This window comes from Leuciscus leuciscus, assembly GCF_965113295.1.
Source record: "Leuciscus leuciscus genome assembly, chromosome: 5".
Lineage (NCBI taxonomy): Eukaryota > Metazoa > Chordata > Actinopteri > Cypriniformes > Leuciscidae > Leuciscus > Leuciscus leuciscus.
Genome location: NC_138729.1, coordinates 25,640,101 through 25,664,105, shown reverse-complemented (window position 1 = coordinate 25,664,105; position 24,005 = coordinate 25,640,101). Strand labels below are relative to the sequence as shown.

Below are 24,005 nucleotides of genomic sequence, written 5' to 3'. Positions count from 1 at the left end.
AGCATCTGCCAAATGAATAAATGTAATGTAAAGCTACCTACTGTTCATGACAAACACATCATAGAGGACTTACTCAAGCTTGTTGGTCAGTGCAATTTGCCTGTTTTATACACATGGATAAAGATTTTTTTCTACCGTTGTGTTTACAAATTAGCCCTTCATTTCATGCTTCGGAAGAGCAAGCAATCGCAGACACGTTGTCCTTCCATTATCTGGCTGAAGTGAATGATGAAAACGCAGACTGCTGATGAAGGCAGCCACATAGATGATTGGCCCCAACACCGGCTTATTCCCTTCAGCACATTTTCAATTAAACCTTTTTAGCCAGTGAGCAATTAACAGTAGGCAGCTATGTGAGCTTGGCAAAACGTGTTTCTCTGCACTCCATAATCACTCATTGTCATAATGATGCATGAGCAGATCAAATTGTTAGGGATGACAAAAGCTTGTACTGGCCTTTATTCACTGCATCTTATTCAGGGGACCAGAGGAGATGAATACATCACCTCGGAAATCGAGCACTCGTAAATCTTGTTTTAAAGACGCTTATCCAGGTTTAGATTCAGTCCAAAGGTGGCTTTTGTATAGTCAGGTTTTATTTATTGCTCCAGCCTCATTTCGTTTGGCCTTTTGTGCATGGGAATAAATAATTATTTGTGCATTATTGTGTTTTAACTTCATACATAATATACACATAGTAGTGGCCAAAAGTGATGACCGAAGGGGATAATTGTACAATATTTGCCTTTAATTACCATACAAGTTCAATTAAACCATCAAAATATAAGGAGTTTGTTGAATTGGGATGAAGAGCACACTAAACTTGGTTGAGGTATTTAACAGGCAAACTACAGCTTATCACGAAATCTGGGTTTTATTTTAATATGCAAAAAATGCATAGAAATAAAATGGGTCACACTTTAGTTTAGGGTCCAATTCTCACTATTAACTAACTATTAACTACGACTTATGCCTCAAACTCCTAATTACTGCTTATTAATAGTTAGTAAGGTAGTTGTTAAGTTTAGGTATTGGGTAGGATTAAGGGATAAAAAATATGGTCATGCAGGATAAGGCATTAATATGTGCTTTATAAGTACTAATAAACAGCCAATATCCTAGTCATATGCAGGCTAATAAGCAACTTGTTAATAGTGAGAATTGGACCCTAAACTAAAGTGTTACCAAAAAAATGCTTTCAGGAAATAAAGCATGTATATGTGTATGTATGTATATATATATATATATATATATATATATATATATATATATATATACACTTGAGATGCACAGATTTATCAGCCAATAATCGGGATCGGCCGATAAAAGCAATTATTTTCACTTTCAGCCATTAAAAACAGCCGATGATCAGAGCCGATTATATCCTATCAATCAAATAGGGGTGGAAAAATGTGTCAGACTGCAACTCATACTGTGTGTGAAGAAAATGTGTGTTGTGTTGAATTTAGGGCAAGTTAACAAGACAATAATGCATTAACAATTAAAAAACAACAACAACAACAACATAAAAGCAGGCTCTATTTGACCCGTAGTTCAAGCCAGGGTTGCCAGATGCCCATTTTTTCCTTGACCAAACATTATTTGTATTGCGCCTGCCATCGAATAATCGCAAAGAGCTTTGCGCTTTATTACTTGTAATAAGAAACAAAGTCTCGGCTTTCAAATTCTGTCCATTTTATTACGAAATTCAATCAATAAATGGCGTTTTGACACTCAATGTGATGTATAAATGTGACGTAACGGATCGCTGTAGCCGCCTCAGTTCAAGCAGCAGCGCGGGTCATCTCTTCCACTTTAATACAAGTTATAGCATGAAAAAACATGTTAGAATATCAAAAGATATGTTAATAAAGTACAACTTACCGAAACGAAACATGTCTAATGTAATCGCTCAATCAGGGTTTCAACTACGGAAAGACGCCAATAAAACAGCTTGTGAACAATTTCGTCATGTAACATTGTGTTTACCTCAGGAAAGTTATCCAGTGTTCACAGTTTGCTAGTTAGCTATAAAAAAAAAAAAAAAAAAGTTGTCCAGCTAAGGTATGTTTTTTGATTGATTCACTTCCGTTGTAAAAATCATAAGTTATTAATTTAGGGGCCGCTTACACGACACCGTTTTAACTGAAAACAGAAAAACTTGTAATGCGTTTTGGCCGTTCATTTGTACGGCGTTTTTTAAATGGCTCGATAACGCAAACTGCCACTGCCACCGTTTACAGCATTAGTTTGGAGAGATTTTTATTCCTTAAATAAATCAAACTATCAGTATCAGCAGATATCATTCTGAATATTCGGCTGTCAGTATCAGTGGAGAAATTTTGTATCGGCGCATCTATAATATATATATATATATATATATATATATATATATATATATATATATATATATATATATCAGTTGTTAATACAGGTATTTCATTGGTTCTCCCTTGTTTTTGATTACAGCCATCATTCTTCTGGGCATTACACAAGTTTTTTGCATGTCTACCTAAATTCATTGGAACATGAAGTTTTAATCCAACCCAAGCTGATAAAAATACTAATAGTACAATAAAAATACAATAGTCTAAACTAGTGACCGCGATGCTGAAGTGTATGAGAACAGATGAATAACATCAGTACGAACCACAAACATTTATTTATTTGGATTAAATATTTTAATCATTCTGTGTAATTTTTCAATGTCAATCTTTTCACTATTTACATGTTTATGCCCAAAATGCTATAATATTCAAAGTAGTTGACTGTCATTCTCCTCTACGCTGTGTACGTTATTGATTAAATAGCCTAGCCTATTTAACATTGTTACAGGCACCTCGCGAGCATTCATAAATTCAACTATTTTAAATGACTGGAATAAACACCAGCGCACACAAGCAATCCTTTTAATAGTCACTTTCATTTAAAAATAAACCCAACAGGTATGAAATGTCAGAAAGAGGAAAAAACTGTTAATGAGAAGACGAGCATGTAGGTCTGCTGCAGCCTAGTGGATAAGTATATTTAGCCTATTTATTATTCAGAATGCACAGTTGGAAAGAACATATATTTATAGGAACATTTCAGCAGGCTCAAGATAATTAATACAGAGATCATTATTCATTGTTTTAATCAATTGGCAGCCATAAAACATAGTGATAATCTGCATTCTTATGTATGTGGGTGCGCTGAACGCTCTAACCGGAAACCCTATGTACTAACTAGATCGTGGAAGTAGTTGTCGAAGTCCACTTCGATTCAAGTTTTAAATTTTTCAAAGGATTTCAGTTGTATTAAGGAATGCCTTCGCTGCCCACCATTATTGTGTGTGGTTGGGAGGGGAATCACGTGTTCAATCTCCAAACAGATCCTCCATACTCGCCTTTCAGTGCAAGATGAAACTGGAGGTTCCTTACAATTGCACATCTCATCCCAGACTTTGGAAGTTCATTTAAATGAGTGATTTTAAAATAGCTTACTAGTCTTCTTTGACTGGCCCAGTGCTCTACATTCTGCATTTGCGATAATTCTTAAGGCATTCAAACCCAGCAAACGAGCAATAGCTTATATAATGTCAATTGACCAGATTTAGCCATTTTGATACTATCCTCATTGGTTGCAGAGGACAGCTCCTTCCTCTTGGCCATTTTCACTAAAACCCACAAAATAATGTCTAATGATATAGTGAAAGCCAGCCACAGTGATTGATTGAATTATCTTTGAATCTCATTTTAGAAAAAAATGTGTGTTATCACAAATTAAACAATATAAAGCAGAGAGCGTACATTAGTTTTACACTCTTAGCACAACTATGCAATAAGCTTAAAAAAGCTTTAATACATTTTAATATGTTTGAATAAAGGCAAAAGACATACATTTTAGCCACTACTGTGTATATACATACAGTACGCTCAAAATGTCACTTGCAACAGATAAAGGGATATAGTGGATAGATAAAGTGTTCTGTGCCGAGATTAATATTATTTCAATGAATTATTATTTTATGTCATATTCTAATACATTTCTGAGTGATTTTAAAGACCTTTTCTTTATTTTTTCTGTACAATAAAAATGTTGGTATTGTGCTGGATCATTATTAGAAGGACTACTGCTCTGAACAATTATTTATTTATTTATTTATTTTTCAAATCAAGACCCTTGATACTTATACTTTTACTTCAGTGACTTGTGTGGTCAGTTTGAGGAGAAGTTAGAAACATCAATCGATTGTTTTAGACATTTGTGCTACTTTAGATCTAATGCCAGCATTGTCTCAGAGAGAAGGCAAATAAATCTTTAGTTTTAATAGTGTCTCTTAGTTCACATGCCAGAGAGGCAAAATGAAGCCGTAATTACAAGTCTTAATTGATGTGTTTTTACCTTGATAGACCATAGCTCTGCTCTCCTTGCTCTTTTCAGACTGTGGCTTGGCATGCTGTTGTTTGCTCTATATTTCTCTGCCTATTGATTGCTATTATGGCAAATCCAATGGGCACAATAGAACTCTATCAGCAAAATACAGGTTAATTATCTTGAGGTCAGGCGGTCTCAGATGCACACAAAGGGCTTATCCTCTTCACACATTACAACCTAACATTAAATCGTGAGTACAAATTATCACCAAGGTTTTTTTTTTTTGGTTTTTTTTTCATTCAGCAAATGAACTGGCAATTGGAAGGAGAGCAGTGTTTAAGCATCGACATCTGAGAGTTTAGATGTTTGGCAACTTTTGTTCTTTTTTTTAAAAGCCATTTGCTCTTTATTGTCAAAATGATTATCTCCAACTGCAGGGCTTTATGGCACTTATTAGATAATAGTAAATCATTTTTTTAGTTGATCAGCCTATACAGTGTGAAATCATTTTTACTAATTGAGATTTTACTCTTATTATAAACACACTCGTTCTACAAATAAGAAGCCATGGAAGCCAGAATCTTTCTTTTCACTGGTGGTGAAACAGTGACTTTGACTGAAGGCAAAAAGTGATATTTTTGCTAAGTGGAGTGGGAAGCTGTCGGACGTTTTACTTATGCCTGACTGATTGGCCTTATAAGCGGCCGAGAGGCTCGTCAATAAGCTTGAGTTAATGGCATTGATTGTGGATATTGTGCTTTTTTCCCTGGCTCCTGCAGGGACTCCAGTGAATCGGATTCCTATCATGGCCAAGCAGGTGTTGGATCTCTACACTCTCTACAAGCTTGTCACCGAAAAAGGCGGCTTAGTGGAAGTCATCAATAAGAAAATATGGCGCGAGATTACCAAAGGCCTGAACCTCCCTACCTCCATCACCAGCGCGGCTTTCACCCTCCGAACACAGTGAGTGAGATAACTTCAGACGAGAACAACTTGTTGATAACTGCCAGTTGATTCTTGTCTATCTTGTCCAATTTAATTATCTGCTTTTAAAATAGAGAGAGTGAAGACTATGTATTTTACAGTGTTTGGTAAAAGTTAGAAAGAGGTTTTACAAAGATAGCCTACATTTGTTCAGCAAAATTGAGATCCATCAAGCAAACAATAATGCTGTGTAAGCATTGCACTTTCTTGAATCAGCACATTGTGAATTTAATAAAGACTAGGGCTCGCTATTTAACTTCAAATGCGGCATTCATGGTGGAAGAATCTAAAAACACAAAACAACACAGTGGCACATCCCTGTGTGCACACTGACACACTTGATTGCAAAATGGATTGGTGTAGACAATATATTGACTTCTAAAGCTGCTTTTTGTTTATCCAACGGTTTCCTCATCTAACACAATATATAACACAAATGTATTTAAATTATATTCATTTTGGGGAGTTTCTTGATATATTCATACACACTACCATTACAAATTTGGGGAATGTAAGATTTATTAATGCTTCTGAAAGAAGTTCTTCTTCTAAAAAAGTTAAAGTTCTTTTAACTTTCTTCTAAAGTTCTTCTTTAAAGAAGTGTTCACTAAAAGCCTGCATTTATTTGAATATAGTAAAAACAGCAATACTGTAAAATATTATTACAATTTAAAATAACCATTTTCTCTGTTAAAAAAATATAATTAAAATGTATTTTTTATTGAATTTTAGCTGAATTTTCAGCATCATTCTTCAGTGTCACGTGATCCTTTAGGAATCATATCTAATATGCTGATTTGGTGTTTAAGAAACATTTCTTTTTTCTTATAAATGTTGAAAACAGTTTAAAAAATGCTCTTTTTGTAGACAGTTGAACAAACACCTCTCATCTAGGTCATGTAAACAGAGGAATGCAGGAAATCTAGATTTCACAGCACTGTTGAGTGCAAGAATGTGCACTCACTACATTATGGTGTAGTGTTCCCCCCCCTCCTTTATTTTTTTAAAATGTAAATGACAGTAAATATATGCATTAAATATATAATAGGGTGACTATTAAAACAATAGATATACTGCTTGAAAAGAAAGACAAAAGTTTTCTGTTTCTGTCAGCTGTTAGTGGAACATAAAGTTAATGTGATGAACTACACCTTTGGTTACTCTGCTATTACACCTGTGCATAGCAGTGGGAACATATTTTATCAGGGAGGTGTTGGGGGGTTGATGTTGCAGGGTAGTGTCGCGGTGGGGGATTTTAAACAAAATCCTAATATTAAACGGCCCAAATAACACTTACAGATGAACATACAAATAAATGAGGACAGAGTTATATGAGATTGCTTAGAACTTATGATTAAAAATAAATGTTAAAAACACTGTATATTTCACTACTCGGTGGCAGCACAAAAACCTGCATCTTACCTTTTGATACTCAAATGTTGTTTGGTGCTTAAGAGTAATGCAGATTAATCCTTTAATCAAGACCTCTATATTAAGTTTTTCAATGATATCTGGGTGAACATGCATAAGTGTAAGATGAGTTCTGTTCTGTAACTATAACCTGCCGATACCGATTTTTGCTAAAAACTATAATTGACAGTATATACAAACAAAAAATCTACTTTTTGTCAATGCAAAATTTTATTTCAATAAAAAAACAAGTAAAAAGACAGTAATGAAAAGAACAAATAAACAAATTTCAAACAACAGCACAAAAAAATGCAATAGAGTAAAAAGAGATTTTTTTAAGTGGATATACAGTATATTCAGGTAAGAAATAATTCAGACGTTAATGTAATCAAATGTGAAATAACACTGGTTAGTTTTCATTGTAAAAATTAAATACAGATTAATGCTTACAATTAGTTACACAAGAGCAGAGAGTGATTTTCTTTGTCTTTTGTTCTTTTATTAACATAACAGACAGCAGCGGGAATATTAGGCTGCTGTCACTTCATGAGTTTATGTACGGATCCAGTACACTGTTACACAACATGCGTTATCTTTCTCAACTAATTATGTTTCAAAACTGACTGTGTTTAACTGAATACTTGACAAAATGGCCATTTTGACTTAATTGTGTGTATTTGACCATTTAAGCGCAGTAAGCCTCTCATTTTGGTACTTGTGACTAACAAACTGCTTGAGACTGAGATACTTGTATAGATCAGTGGTGCACGCTCTTTGGTGTGAGAGCGAAATCTGCGGGAATTTGTAAAAGTATGCGTAAGACAAGCACTATTTAATCGGAGCAAGTGAGTGAGAGGAGATGTGTGTGTATGTCACTTTGCCGTCGGAGAGAAGAGAGCGAGAACGCGCAGCTGGCGTTATTGCCTGAGCCGCTTGCAACAAAATGGACTGGCTCAGAATCGCTAAGATGTGAGACTGACCGGCCGGTCACCGGTCCAGACCAATCATGCGGAAAAACGTCCGAGTCCGGTCCCTGGCCGGTCGGGCGGTGCATCTAATACAATGACGTTCATATATTTTTCAATGTGACTTTAGCGTCCAAACATTTAATTAGAGGTGGGAATCTTTAGGCATCTCGCATTAAATCTTAAATGTATTTGTCCACGATTACCCTTGTAATTCAACTTTTTCGACACATAGACACATTCACATAGTGCCATCTCGCATCTGCGGTTAAATTCTCTGAATTCAATTAAGAGAAAATCGCAATGCATAGGAGAATTAATTTTTTTGTTTCTCCCACCCCTACTGTTTATTAGTTGTAGTGAAATTGTGATTGGATTGTACATCACAGAACGCGTTTCATGTTCTGTCTTTTGTTCTCTACAGGTATATGAAGTACCTCTATCCTTATGAATGTGAAAAGCGGGGACTGAGCTCTCCCGGGGAGCTTCAGGCAGCTATCGACAGCAATCGTCGTGAAGGGCGGAGACAGAGTTATGGCTCCACCCTCTTCAACTACTCCCCTGTGGGCACCCCCACACTGCTGTCTTCCCCCAAACTCCAAATGCCCCACATCAGCATGCCCGGCATGCCCAACGGCGGGCACCTGAATCAGACCTCTGTTATCAAGAATGGTATGTGTTTGTGTAACATACTTCTGTTACTACTTAAAAGTTTTTTTTCTGTTAAAATACTTTAAGATGAAATTTAATGTATTTTTAACAATACAGCTGAACATAAATTATGTTCCTCCCTTGCACAATAATTCTTTACTGTGTCAATAAAATAATATAGACCAAGGAGAAATAAATGAAATAATAAAAGTAATTAATAAAAATGAAAATTAAATGAGGTATAATCTAACCATTATAAACCAACTAAAACTAATAGTATTATATTAATTGTTGATTTTTGAAAAGAAAGAGACAGAAAAATGGTATTCATCGTCAGGAAATTGAATGTTATTGTAGACCATCTAAATTACAACCTAGATCCTCCAAAGGAGAAGTCATCTCTCTTACACAATAACAGTGCACTTCTTACTCACGCTTTGGCCTGAATGGTCATCAGAGCAGACAGGAAACAGCTTGCAGGACTTCCTCTTGCCCACTCTGCCAGTTTCCGTATCACACCAGCAGGAGCAATGAAACACAAAGAGACATGGGCTACTTCATGATTCAGTAATGTGCCCATATGGAAAAGGATAAGTCACGCAACTCTTTAAGGATCAAAGACCCTTACAAATCTGATAGTATTTATAGTGTTTACAAAGCAGCTTTAAATAGATCTCAGTGCTTACTGCATGACTTGAGTCATACTTCCCTGTCGGGATGTCATTTCTAAATCTTAATATGTAGAATAAAAAGCTCTATTCAGATTGAGCAACGTCCTTTCCATTTGCAAAACCATTTTACATAAAAAAAAAAATTATAGAATCAGTTTTAAAGTATTAGGTTTATAGTATCAAAATTAATGTCAGATAACCATTTAGAACCTGAAGCTAAAATAGGTGTTTTTCACATATTTTGTTGTTTTGACTGTAAAATTCTAAAACGATGTGCTGTCTTCAAGTGCAAGGTGTCATCTTTTTCAGAAAAAAGATGGCGTTCAATAAATTACAGTTCCCTTTCAAGGGAACTCGCGTTGCGTCGAATTGACGCTATGGGGAACGCTTTGCGTGATGACGTCTTGAAGCACATGTAAAATCAGTCCAATGGTGTGGCGGAACGTCAGAGGCGGGTGACGTCACGTACCAGGAAGCTATAAAAGCCGGCCCGAAACAGAAAACGAAAGCTTTCTGAGTCTTCAGTTGCGCTCTGTGTGAAATCTGTCTGTATATTTGGTGTTGTCTGTCTATATCATATATATATATATATATTCAGTATGGCGAGCAAGCAGCAGTTTAGAGTGTGTGTCCATCCCTGCCCGCGTTATTTAACGGGAGGTGATACTCACACTCTTTGTGTTGTTTGTTTGGGTGAGGAGCATGCCCAGTCAGCACTCGAGGGTGGTGACTGTGTGCAATGCGACGCGCTTCCATTGCGTACGCTCCGATCCCGCTTGGCTCGGTTCAATCCCGATCGCGTTCCGAGGCACGGCGGCAATCACAGACCTGGGGTTCGCAAATGGATCTATCAGTGGATGTTGAGACGGGCTCTGCCTTATCTCAGCCTCCTTCTGATAGATCCAGTGCCTCTCATCAGGGTGTGGAAGCACGCGTTGCGGTTTCTTCCCCCCCCCGATGGAGGCACCAATACTGCAATTGTCCAGCTCTGAGGAGTTGGACGTTGTTAGTATTGACGCTGAGTCTGAGGATTCGCCACCTCAGTCTCATGCGTTTGAAGAATTGCTTGATGTTATCACTAGAGCTGTCGAGCGATTATCTATTGAGTGGCCAGAAGATAGGCAGGGCGCTCGTTCGAAAAGCAAGCTCGACGAACGTTTCCTGCCATCTCGTGCACAGCCTCAGTGCAGAAGCCTTCCGTTTTTCCCCGATCTCCACACCGAGGTGTCGAGATCGTGGGGGAAACCAGTGTCATATCGAGTGTATACTGCACAAACATCACACTATTCATCCATTCACAATTATAAAGAGCATGGTTATGGGGAGATGCCGAAGGTGGAAGAGACGCTCGCGAGCTATCTCTCTCCAGCAACGGCATCTTCTCTGAAGGCTCCTGCACTTCCATCCAAGCCAGTAAAAGTTACATCTTCCCTGGTTCATAAAGCTTATGCCGCCGCCGGTCAAGCTGCAGCGTGTTTACATACAATGTCCATAATGCAGGCTTACCAGGCTGAGTTATTGGGTGATTATGAGGAGGGCGGGGGTATTAGTGCTGATACGGTGTCTGAACTGCGTAGAGCCACAGATTTGTCTCTCAGGGCCACCAAGGAGACGGCTAAATCCATCGGCCGCTCTATGGCAGCCCTGGTGGCCACTGAGAGGCATCTGTGGCTCAACTTAAGTGACATAAAGGACAAAGAAAAACATGTTCTTTTAGATGCACCAGTATCCACGCAAGGGTTATTTGGAGACGCAGTTAATAGTGCTGTAGCGAAGTCACAAGAAGCTTCAAAACAGGCAGCTGCACTTCAGAAACTTCTCCCCCGCCGTTCTTTCTATGAGGCTGCTGAGCGGGAGCAGCCTCACTCCTCTAAAAAGAGCGCTGAGCACCGCGCCACTCAGAAACAGAGCGTTTCCTCCCGTGCTCCCCCAAAAAAATCTCGTGGACACGGAGGGCGCTCTCAAACCCAGCAGTCTTCAAGGGGTAAAACGGATCTGCGGACCGTTATTACCGCCAAGAAGGCTGCTGGGGAAAAGTCCTGATGTCTGAGGGCTCAGGACAAATGAGGGTAGTCCCCCCGAAGCAGAGCGGTTAACACCTCTTTTCACGGTGCCCGTCTCTCTTCAGGCCCTCAAGGGACCGTTCTGCCAACCCTGCCGCCTCCGGTGTTACAGGGCGCAGCGGTCTCCGGCGAGCACATATCTCAAGGTCCACCCGGAAACGTAGTGGCCTCGGGATGCCCGCCCCCTCTGAGGAGGGTGCTAGAGCAGTCTGTTTGGTCGTTCCCTGCCGGTGCGCCGTTACAGGGCGACGAACCGACTACTCAACATCAGGAGAAAAATACGGTGCCGTCTCTCTTTGGTGCCCTCAGGGGACCGTTCTGCCAACCCTGCCGCCTCCGGTGTTACAGGGCGCAGCGGTCTCCGGCGAGCACATATCTCAAGGTCCACCCGGAAACGTAGTGGCCTCGGGATGCCCGCCCCCTCTGAGGAGGGTGCTAGAGCAGTCTGTTTGGTCGTTCCCTGCCGGTGCGCCGTTACAGGGCGACGAACCGACTACTCAACAGCAACAAAATCCAGAAACCAGTCTCGAGAGACTGGTACCTCTAGTAGAATCTTTGACAGCGTGGAAGCTACTGTCAAATGTTTCTCGTTGGGTCCTGCAGACCGTGGAAAAAGGGTATTAGATACAATTCTAGTAACGCCCACCGCGGTTTATGGGGGTCCTGCCCACAGTGGTGGGCCCCGAGCAGGTTCTGGTTATGGAACAGGAAGTAAACACTCTGTTAGAGAAAGGGGCCATAGAATATGTACCTCCCTCCAACAGGGAAACCGGGTTTTACAGCCGGTACTTCATAGTTCCAAAGTAGGACGGGGGATTGCGTCCCATTTTAGATCTTCGAGTTCTGAATGAGTCAGTCATGCAGCTCAAGTTCAAAATGTTAACATTGAGACAATCGTGCCACAGATTAGTCCGAGGACTGGTTTGTCACGATAGACCTCAAGGACGCATATTTCCATCCGTCCGTGTCATTGGAAGTTCCTGAGGTTTGCTTTCGGGGGCAAAAGCATACCAATATCGTGTTCTTCCATTCGGCCTGGCTTTATCACCCCGCACTTTCACCAAATGCGTGGATGCAGCTCTGGCGCCTCTGCGCCTCCAGGGTGTTCGCATCATGAACTACATCGACGATTGGTTGATTTTTAGCTCAGTCGCATCAGATGGCGGTTCAACATCGAGATGTTGTTCTCGCCCATATGAAAGAGTTGGGGTTACGGCTGAACGCCGAGAAGAGTGTGCTTTCTCCATTTCAGAGGACCACTTTTTTAGGCGTGGTTTGGGATTCAGTGTCGATGCAGGCGCGCCTGTCACCGCCACGCATAGATTCCATCCTTGCAGCTGTGAAAAGTGTAAAGCTAGGCCAGCTACTCACTGTCAAACAGTTCCAGAGACTGTTGGGTCTCATGGCAGCAGCTTCCAACGTGATACCTTTTGGACTACTGCACATGAGACCCCTGCAGTGGTGGCTCAGGACCAGAGGGTTTTTCCCCGAGGGGCAACCCATTTCGCACAATCAAGGTCACGCGGCGATGCCTACGTGCCTTGGTTATGTGGAAGAAACCTTGGTTCCTGTCCCAGGGCCCAGTGCTGGGAGCTCCTTGTCGTCGCAAACTGCTAACGACGGATGCTTCCCTCACGGGTTGGGGAGCGATCCTGAGGGTCGCTCATCTCAAGGTCTGTGGGAAGACCATCATCGTTCCTGGCATTCTATAGCCTAGAGATGTTAGCTGTCTTCCGGGCTCTGAGGAGCTTTATCACAGGTCTCAGGGGACACCATGTGTTAGTACATACGGACAACACGTCGGTAGTCGCCTATATCAACCACCTAGTGTTGCTTTCGTCAACGAAAATTATGACGAAATATTGTCGTCAACGAACCTTTATCACCTGACGAAAACGAGACGAGACGCAACGTAAATGCTGGTCATGTGACGATGACTAAAATAAATGTATAATGCAATATCGTTGACGAATAAAAACGAGACTAAATGTGGTTTAACAAAATAAAAACTATGCTAAAATGTCTCTTCATTTTCGTTGACCAAAACGAGACTAGACGAAATGTTATAACGTCACGACGAATGAGAGAGTTGTGCGTGAACCCGTTTATATAGCTATTGTCTATGGCGTGAACCCATAGCTTTGTCGGCTTTAAATTCTGGTTTGCGATCTGGTCACCCGATTATCAGCAAATTTAACAATATTATTCCATTAGTTATTCCATTAAAATGTCTCATTGATATATTTGACACATTCATAATCGTCACCCTCTGGTTACATGAACGCGTCACCACCGCATCAGCACAGAAAACATGGAGTTTATTTTAAAGAATAATCGCACAACCTATTCGATATTCTATAATTAAATAAACTAATCGAATATTCAAAAAACGTGACTCATCCCTGCATGGAATCTCTTTCTTTTCCCAAATCTTCACTCACGTCTCACCCATTTTCTAAGGGGATTATAAACGTTTCTTCATTGGTTCGCTTTTAATAAGGCCTATTATATTCGTATTCTTTACTGTGGTAAAGTAGAAAATGCTGTAGGACAGATAGCCTACATTTGTACTTGCATGTCAAATTCTACAGTTTGTGCTTGTTATAGACATGGTAAGGCGCGTCAAGTTTAGTTGTAAAGCGCGTTTCACACGCGCGGGTGATTTTTTTTTTTTTTTTTCACTTTCTCTGGCAGCGCAATCTCAAACATAGCTTAAATATCTCGCCCTTGTGGAGGATAAAATTCGCTCTTCAGACCATTTTACATCAAGTTGAAAACATGAAGATATCAGAAAAGAGATCGATGGTCTCTTTCCTGCTCGTGTCCCACATCCCTCTCAAAGCGCATTGTGGTAGGCTATATCACGCGTCTTTGTGTGGAAATATAAAACGAGTTTTAATTTTTTTAAACAACCCCCCCAACCACCGCTGGTAGTTGGTCCATTACCAACAAACTGCCACCGACACAGCCCTAAATATAATAAGATAACCTTGTTTGAAATACTATATTGACTGGGTTAAATAGAATTGCATTACTAAATAAAATACAATTTTCATTGACTAAAACTAGACTAAAAGGTCATCAGTTTTCGTCGACTAAAACTAGACTAAAATGTCATCAGTTTTCGTCGACTAAAACTAGACTAAAATGTCATCAGTTTTCGTCGACTAAAACTAGACTAGACTAAAAAGAGTATGAACGTGACTAAAACTAATAAAAACTAAAACGACAGCTTGACACAAAGACTAGACTAAAACTAAAAGTAAAACAGGCCGCCAAAAACAACACTACAACCACCAAGGGGGTTTGCGCTCGCGCCCATTATCCGATCTGGCACGCCAAATCTTCTTGTGGTCCCAGGGGAAGTTGCTGTCACTCAGGGCAGCCTACCTCCCCGGGGTTCAGAATATAGGAGCAGACACTCTGTCGAGACAGGGGCCGAGGCCCGGGGAATGGAGGCTCCACCCCGAGGTGGTGGAGCTGATATGGAGGGACTTTGGTCTCCCTCACGCATCCAGCTCCTCTGGACTGGATGCTATGGTACAGACGTGGCCGAGGCTACGTCTGTACGCTTTTCCCCCAGTGGCTCTGCTCCCGGGAGTTCTGGAGAGAGTTCGCAGGGACCGGGTTTGCCTGCTTCTTTTAGCCCCGCGCTGGCCGGGCAGAGTATGGTTTCCCGATCTTGTGTCCCTCCTCGACGGGCATCCTCTGGAGCTTCCTGTCAGGAGGGACCTTCTGTCCCAAGCAGGGGGCTCAATATTTCACCCCCGCCAGAACGTTGGAACCTGTGGGCTTGGCCTCTGAGGGGGCCCAGCTCATAGAGTCAGGTCTCTCAACTGAGGTTGTTGAGACCGTTCTACAGTCCAGAGCTCCCTCCACGAGGAAACGTTATGCCCGGAAGTGGAGAGTATTCACTTCTTTGTGTAGTGACCGTCGGTTGGATCCAGTCAACTGCCCAATTGGTACAGTTCTGGAGTTCCTGCAGGACCGGTTCACTGCAGGTCTGACCCCGTCCACTTTAAAGGTTTATGTGGCGGCGTAGGTGCTTACCACAGTCCTTTGGGTGGAATGTCTGTGGGGAAAGACCCTTTGGTATCTCGTTTCCCTCGTGGCACTTGGAGGTCCTCCTCCCTTTGGAAATCGGACCAGGAGGCGAATAATTTGCTTTGCCCTGTTCGGGCGTTAGACGCATATGTCCACAGAGCTGCCCTGTGGCGGAAAAGTGATTAGTTGCTCCCCTAACAAGGGAGGTCCAGTGTCTAAGCAAAGGATGAGCAAGTGGGTGGTTGATACTATCTCACTTGCTTATGAGGCGGCTGGGCAGCCTTCTCCTTGGGCTGTCCGGTCGCACTCTACTAGGAGTATGGCGGCCTCTAAGGCCCTTATATCAGGAGTATCTTTACAGGACGTTTGTGATGCGGCAGGCTGGTCCTTACCGTACACCTTCGTCAGGTTCTACTCTTTAGACCTAGACTCTACTCCAGGGTCTCAGGTTTTGTCTTCCTAGTGCTGCGCAATTGATTTCACACAGGACAGACATTTGTAGCTATGGTGGCGTTGGTATAGACGTTCCCCATAGCGTCAATTCGACGCAACGCGAGTTCCCTTGAAAGGGAACGCCTCGGTTACGACTGTAACCTCGGTTCCCTGAAGAGGGAACGAGCGTTGCGTCACCTTGCCATATCTCCTTCATGCCTGTCAGCACGACTTCAGACTCTACGAAGCTTTCGTTTTCTGTTTCGGGCCGGCTTTTATAGCTTCCTGGTACGTGACGTCACCCGCCTCTGACGTTCCGCCACACCATTGGACTGATTTTACATGTGCTTCAAGACGTCATCACGCAAAGCGTTCCCCATAGCGTCAATTCGACGCAACGCTCGTTCCCTCTTCAGGGAACCGAGGTTACAGTCGTAACCGAGGCGTTATTGGCCATTACTGTGTTTGGTGAATTTGTAAATAGAATTTGAATAGACAAAAATTAATTTACTGATTTTTATTTAGAAAAATCTGAAAAATCACGAACGAAAGAAACACTTTAAAGTTGAAAAAAAGTCTTTTTTGTGTCTTTTTTGTGACACTGGGATGCACAGTTTTCATTTAGGAGACTTTTTTTCATACACGCACACATTTACAAATGCATACATACAAATGCACATACACATACATGCGCACACCATATGCTAAGATGCAAGAAAAAGTAATGGCCATCCGCCTACCAAGTTTCATCAAAAATCATCCCAATCGCCTCTTCTACTGTCTACCACTTCATTCACCATGATTTTGTTCTTTTGTTTTTATTATTTTATGCAATCCAAAACACTCTTAACATGCCGCGCCTCATATCTCTCAGTTCAAATCCTTCCTTCCCGCTCTGCCAGAAAGCTGCTGTAATTTGCGGCGAAAAGCGCATGTTGTCTACTGTCGGGGCAGTTTGACAAGATAAAACAGCTTGTAAACAATATCCAATGTAGCATTACATTTACCTCAGGCAAGTGTCAACAGCTTGTTAGTCAGCTAGAGAAATTAAATCTTTTGCTAAATATATGCACTATATTAGCCTATATAATCATTATATTTTATTTAACCTGTTAGTGGTGTCTTGATTATTTAATCTAGGTTTCAAATGTCAAGAAAATGACAGCCAGGGCCCTATTTTAACGATCTGAAACGCAAGTGTCAAAGCGCAAAGCGCAAGTAACTTTGTGGGCGGGTCTCGGCGCTGTTGCTATTTTCCCGGCGGGATAAATGACTCTTGCGCCAGGCGCAAATCTAAAATGGGTTGGTCTGAAGTAGCTTCATTATTCATAGGTGTGGTTTGGGCGTAACGTGAAATAAACCAATCAGAGCGTCATCTCACATTCCCTTTAAGAGCAGATGCGCTTTTTCCATAGCGGATTGCTATTGTAACGGCGGATTTGCCAGGCGCGCGCCAGCTGCGGTTCACAGCCAAGGAGAGCAACGCTCTCGTCACGGCCGTAAAAGAGAGAAGTTACATTGAAATGGAGAAACCCACCCAAATTAACTTCGGTTAATTTGGGTAAATGTGTAAGCTAGATGTATGCTTTTATAATAAATTGTTTATCTATCTATCTAACTATCTATCTATCTATCTATCTATCTATCTATCTATCTATCTATCTATCGTAATAATGTATGATTTGCAAAAATGAAAACTGCTGCTTCTGTGTAGATGAGAGAATCAAAGTGCGCGTTGTGCACACGCTACATTGATTATGGCCAAGCATGCGCCCTTAAAATAGCCTATGAATAACATGCGCAACGCGCCACTGACTTTAAACTATTTTTTCCTGGTTAGTGGCGCAATTGTTTTCTAAACCTGCAAAATAGCAAGAAGGAACGTTTGCGCCGGAACACGCCTCCTCTTTGCGCTGAACCGCCCCCGGGAGCGCAAGTGTATTTCTTAGTTAACCGACGTGCTTCTGTGGAGGGAAAAGTCCGCTTTGCGCGGGTGCAAAATAGGAATGATACATGCGTCGGTGTACAAAGTCACTTGCGCTGGGTGCAAGATAGGGCCCCCAGTGTGTAAATGATTATGTTTCAACAACGAATTGGAGTAAAAACACATCATTAAATTTAGAAATTAATGCAAAAACTGCCTTAATTTGCATGTTTGCTTACAATTTGTTGTTATTTGAGTGTTGATTATGTATCTAAAAATAAATTGCAACTGAATTTATACTAAAAGTTTGGGCTCTGTTGTTAACCTTTAATATTATAGTAATGTGCAATTAATGGCTCCCTATATAGTTTACAGCATTAGCAGAGAAAAATGTTTTATCCTTAAGAAATTTTTATTTATAACTGAATTAATTTAAAGACAGAGACACAATTTGTTCAGTAAATCACTGTTAAAAAAAAAAAAAAAAATTTTATGTTTAGTTTTTCTGTACCGTAATGAACCGTCAGTTTTGTGTAACGTTATACACCCATAATAAGATTTATGCTTTTTTACAGCAAGGACAAATTATATTGATCGAAAGTGACAGTAAAGACATATACATATTTTTTATCATTTAAAAAAAAGATTTCTGTTTCAAATAAATGCTGTTCTTTTAAACTTTCTATTCAACAAATCCTGATTTTTTTTTTATAAATAAGCAGCACAACTGATTTCAACATTGATAAAAATCAGAAAATCAGCATATTAGAATGATTTCTGAAGGATCATGTGACAATGAAGACTTGGTGTAATTGAAAATTCAGCTTTGCCATCACTGGAGTAAATTACATTTTAATAGAAAACAGTCATTTTAAATTCTAATAATATTTCACAATATTACCATGATTTAAAGGATTAGTTCACCCAAAAATGAAAATTCTGTCAGTAATTACTCACCCTGATGTTGTTCCAACCCCGTAAGACTTTCGTTCATCTTCAGAACACAAATTAAGATATGTTTGATGAATTCTGAGTGCTGGCTCACTCCTTCATAGGCTGCTAGGTAATCAATATCTGCCATCCCAGAAAAGTTAGTAAATACATTGTTAAAATTGTCCAAGTGACTACAGTGGCTCAACCATAAGTTTATCAAGCAGCGAGAATACATTTGTGCGCAAAAAACAACAAAAATAACGACTTTATTCAACTATTCATTTTCTTGGGCATCTGAGTGAGTTCACGTAGTGTAACAGCTTCTGGGTTGTACGTCAGAACGTAGGCTCACTATTGGCCGACGCTGGTCATGTATGTGATGCTGGCCAATAGTGAGCCTGAGCCAATATGAGGGTGAGTAATTACTGACAGAATTTTCATTTTTGGGTGAACCAACCCTTTAAAGACAGTGTTGCATTGCTTTTGCATTGTTTTCTCAACTGTTATAATTTTTATGTGAGTGTTTGGTCTACCTTCTTTGATAGTGAAAAGTCAGCTCATATTTACATAGCTCAAAGTAGCAGAAAATGAACTAAATGTGAAACAGCAGCCTGGCAAAATTATCCATCGCAAAAGTTAGGCTATTTAAAGATATATGGTAAACTAAGGGTAAATTGTACACTACTTAAATACTGACCTATAGGCACAGGTAGAAGTACTGTATGCAGTAATGCCTTATCGGGCTAACATCTACCTGTGAAATAATGGTAAATGTTTCAAGGAGTTGCTACTTTCCCCAAGATTTACAGTGGGGGAAATAATTATTTGATCCCCTGCTGATTTTGTAAGTTTGCCCACTTACAAAAAAAAATTAAGGGTCTATTTTTTTTATTGTAGGCTTATTTTAACGGCTAGAGATAGAATATCAACCAGAAAAAATCCAGAAAAAATCACATTATATAAAGGTTATAAATTTATTTGCATTTCAGTCAGTGAAATAAAATAAGTATTTGATCCCCAAGCAAAACATGCCTTAGTACTTGGTGGAGAAACCTTTGTTGGCAAGCACAGAGGTAAGACGTTTCTTGTAGTTGGTCACCAGGTTTGCACACATCTCAGGAGGGATTTTTGTCCACTCCTCTTTACAGAAACTCTCAAAATCTCATGTTTCAGCTCCCTCCACAGATTTCCTATAGGATTACGGTCTGGAAACTGGTAGGGGTGTAGTCAACCAAAGAAATGCTTAGTCGACCAAAGTCCTGTCCTGCGCAACGATTAGTCAAAAAAAAAAAAAAAAAAACACGATGTTTTGCATTTTGATTGAACATTTATTTTAAACAATTGTCATAGAGCATTTATAAAACAACTAAAAAACATCAATAATACATAAAACTATAATAATAATAATACAATTCTTTGAAAATTAAGTGATTTTTTTTAACTGTAAAGTGAGGAGCTCTGCATGTCCTAGGTCTATAGTGACAGTCACAATCGCGCACCTGACCACACCACGCTACAAAAAATATAACTGCTAAAACTGCCAAATAATGAAAAATCCTTACAAAAGCTCTCGTTTATACAGGCTGTATATTCTTCTTTACTTTCAAAAGCTATGGGTTAACTTTTGTCCAGCCTATCTAGGCGTTTTTAAACAAACACACAAAAAACCCAAATAGCCTTAAAAACAATCCTAATAATAATAGGCTGTATAGTAGGAAGGCCTATAGGTTTATTTTCGTTTTGTTACATTATTTAGGCTATTTTCAAACGCGTCAAGTGTACAAATAAAAACAAAAACATAAGAAAACACGATCTATTGAGTCAGAATAATAAAGCCGTTAAGGCTACTTATAAGGCGAATAGCGCGTCAGGCGCGAGTGATTTCAAAGTCAATGCAAAGACGCGCGTAAAAAATTCCTGCGGTGCGAATGAGGCGTAGAGCGCGGCGCGGTAGATCTGCAGGCCTAGTCCACCTTTTTTATGTTGTGGGCCAAAAACACTAACATGTCCACATTATTGGGTAAAAGACAGCTCCTCGACTTGTTAACAATAAATCCTGCTTTGGAAAATATGCGCTCTGCAGGAGTGGAGGTTGCAGGGATGCAGAGCACGCGTTTGGCTGCCCGAGCAAGTCGTGGATATCTCTCCTCCTTATTTAGCTATCCTCATAGCTTGCACTCCACAGTCTTGTCGTCTTTTGTTGTAAAATGCAGTCAGACAAAAGATTTAGATTTCTTGGACATTTTGTCGACTTAAGCCAAAACAAGTAGCGTTCTAACTGAATGAATACAGCAAAACTACCTATATTCCTTACTGAGCGCGAAGCAGCAGTGCAGCCAGCCACAGGTGCGGTTCACGAGTGTTCTACGTGGTGCGCTAAACTGTGGCTGTTAAAAAATTTAAAGTTGCATTTAAAGTTGGGGATAAAACATAGGCTAATTATATTTAGAATACAGTAATATATAACTGCTTATAAAGGAATAAATATCAAGGAGTAAATCAATGAAAATTTATTTATTGGTGAAAAAAAATAAAAAAATGCAACTGGTCGACCAATGAGAATGTCAGTCGACCAAGACGGCATTGACCGATTAGTCGACTAAACGACTAAAGTTGACAGCCCTAGAAACTGGCTAGGCCACTCCAAGACCTTAATGTGCTTCTTGAGCCACTCCTTTGTTGCCTTGGCGGTATGTTTTGGGTCATTGTCATGCTGGAAGACCCATCCACGACCCATCTTCAGTGTTCTGGCTGGAGGAAGGAGGTTCTCGTCCAACATTTGATGGTAAATTGGCCCCGTCCATCAGCCCCTCAATACAGTTAAGTCGTCCTGCACCCTTAGCAGAGAAACAGCCCCAGAAGCACGATGTTTCCACCTCCGTGCTTGACTGTAGAGATGGTGTTCTTTGGGTCATAGTCAGCATTTCTCTTCCTCCAAACATGGCGAGTTGAGTTGATGCCAAAGAGCTCAATTTTGGTCTCATCTGGCCACAGAACTTCCTCCCAAGCCTTCTCTGAATCATTTGATGTTTATTGGCAAACTTCAGACGGGCTTCTACATGTGCCTTCTTGAGCAGGAGGACCTTGTGGGTGCTGCAGGATTTCAATCCAGTGTGGCGTAGTGTGTTGCCAATGGTTTGCTTGGTGACTGTGGTCCCAACTGCCTTGAGATCATTAAGAAGCTCCTCCTGTGTAGTTCTGGGCTGATCCCTCACCTTTCTCATGATCATCCTTACCTCATGAGGCGAGATCTTGCATGGAGCTCCAGACCGAGGGTGATTGCTTTTTCATTTGGTATTTCTTCCATTTCTGAATAATCACACCAACTAAAGTCTCCTTCTCACCAAGCTTCTTGCTGATGGTCTTGTAGCCCATTCCAGCCTTGTGCAGGTCTACAATCTTGTCCCTGATGTCCTTTGACAGCTCTTTGGTCTTGCCCATGGTGGTGGAGAGGTTGGAATGGAAGATACAGATTCTGTGGACAGGTGTCTTTTATACACATAACGAGCTGACATTAGGAGTACTTTCTTAAAGTGACAGGACTAATCTGTGTTTCACATGGGCACATAACCAATCTGTGGGAGGCACAATTCTTGTTGGTTGGTAGGGGATCAAATACTTACTTCACTCGATCAAATGCAAATCAGTTTGCAACCTTATATAATGTGTTTTTCTGGATTTATTGGTTGATATTCTGTCTCTATTCATCAAAATAAACCTACCATAAAAATTATAGACCTTTAATTTCATTGTAACTGGGCGAACTTACACAATCAGCAGGGGATCAAATAATTATAAAGTGTATTGCCACCTGAAAATATTTGAGAAGTACTGTCTTATAGTCACATATACAAAGACTTCATGATGCTATCTTGCCCCACAGAGGACTCAATGCTGTCCAGCTGCCTGACTAACAGGGTGGGCATCCCTGTGTCTTTGGCCAGCCACCACAGTGCGGCCCAGGCTGCAGCGGCTCAGGCTGCCGCTGCAGCAGCTGTACAGGCGGCCGCGTTGGAGCAGCTACGGGAGAAGCTGGAGTCTGGAGAGCCACCGGAGAAGAAAGTGATGCTCATGGCAGAGGAGCAGCAGAGGATAATGCAGCATGCATTGCAGCAGAATCTGTTCGCCATGGCAACCCAGCTACCCATGAACATCAAACTGAACAACAGAGGTGGGGGCAAGGAATCCAAAGATGGTTCTCACATATTTTTGTCCTGTATATGTTTTTATAAAAAAATCTCTTTATTTGAATTTAGTGTCAAAAAAAGTAAGATGCAAACTTGTGTGTAAATATAATATAAATGGCAGTAAAGTGAAGTGTTTCCCTAGAGTGACCCATAAAATCCTATGGACTGAGTCAATAGTGAGACGAGAGAGGGCATTATGGGTCAAATAATGTAGATTAGGGCAGAAGAGTTTATTTACTCTAGGCTGAGTAAGGATCACAAATAACCAACAGCAGCTTGAAAAGCCCTCGGGTTTGACTGCCGCACATAGCATGACAAAACATTAACCTTCCAATTTTCCCTCACCAAACTGAGGTAATTAATGAATAACACTTTACTGATGAATCATTTTTATTTTATTTATTTATGACACTAAGATAAGGGTCACCAATGAGAGAGGATTGATAAGAGTTTAAGACATTCTCAAAAAACAAACATCTATTTAATTAGTTGTGAATAAATGGTGAAACTTTACTGATGAAGAAAAGTGATTTCTGTCGGGCCGTTTGTCTGATGTTAATGATTTCAGTGCACCTTCATCACTTAATGACAGTGTGTCATGATTGCAGGCTGGTCATGAGTAATGTTTTGTTGTCTTCTACGTGACTGTTACTCTTATACCACCCACAAAACCAAGAGCCTCGTTATATGGCGGGACAATGTAGCATAGTTCTGTAATGCTGAGCAGGACTTTCACACAGAAATACTCTGCAATTTAAAGATTATATTAAAGGTTATTTTGTGTAACCTGCACACAAGTATTCAAAGTAATGACAGAGTAAAAACTGAAAGTCCTGGATGCTAACTTTTTGGAAATAGGAATCCCCATGTGTTTTATCCCTTTTTTGACTAAAAAAATTTACCTAATGGTCTGCTACTTAAAGGGAATAGTTCATACAAAAATGAAAATTCTTTCATTTACTCAACCTCATGTTGTTTCAAACCCATAAGACTGTTGTTCATCTTCAGTACACAGATGAAGATATTTTTCTGTCTCTCTATTGGTAGTCTATTCACTTAAAACTCTGATGCTTCAAAACGTTTGTAAAGAGATTGTAAAATAAATCCATATGAATGTGTCGGTTTAATCCAAGAATTATGAAGAGAAATGTGACCCTGGATCACAAAACCAGTCATAAGTCGCACGGGTATATTTCTGGCAATAGCCAACAATACATTACATGGGTCAAAATTATAGATTTTTATTTTATTTAAAAAATCATTAGGATATTTATTAAAGATCATGTTCCATGAAGATATTTTGTAAGTTTCCTACCGTAATTATATAAAACTTTTATTTTTGTGAGTGAATGCAGCACAATCGTGAACATAAATGGACAACTTTA

The 24,005-nt window shown here is 40.2% G+C and overlaps 1 protein-coding gene across 2 annotated transcripts in view; it reads left to right on the top strand.

Annotated features, from left to right (window-relative positions):
• Positions 1-24,005, top strand: part of arid3c (AT rich interactive domain 3C (BRIGHT-like)) — an 88,710-nt gene that overhangs the window by 59,022 nt on the left and 5,683 nt on the right. For both annotated transcript variants that reach the window (XM_082168763.1, XM_082168764.1), the window contains 3 exons: positions 5,136-5,319; positions 8,140-8,387; positions 22,317-22,604. In XM_082168763.1, the coding sequence (XP_082024889.1) occupies positions 5,136-5,319; positions 8,140-8,387; positions 22,317-22,604 (720 nt within the window). The remainder of the gene's footprint in view (positions 1-5,135; positions 5,320-8,139; positions 8,388-22,316; positions 22,605-24,005) is intronic.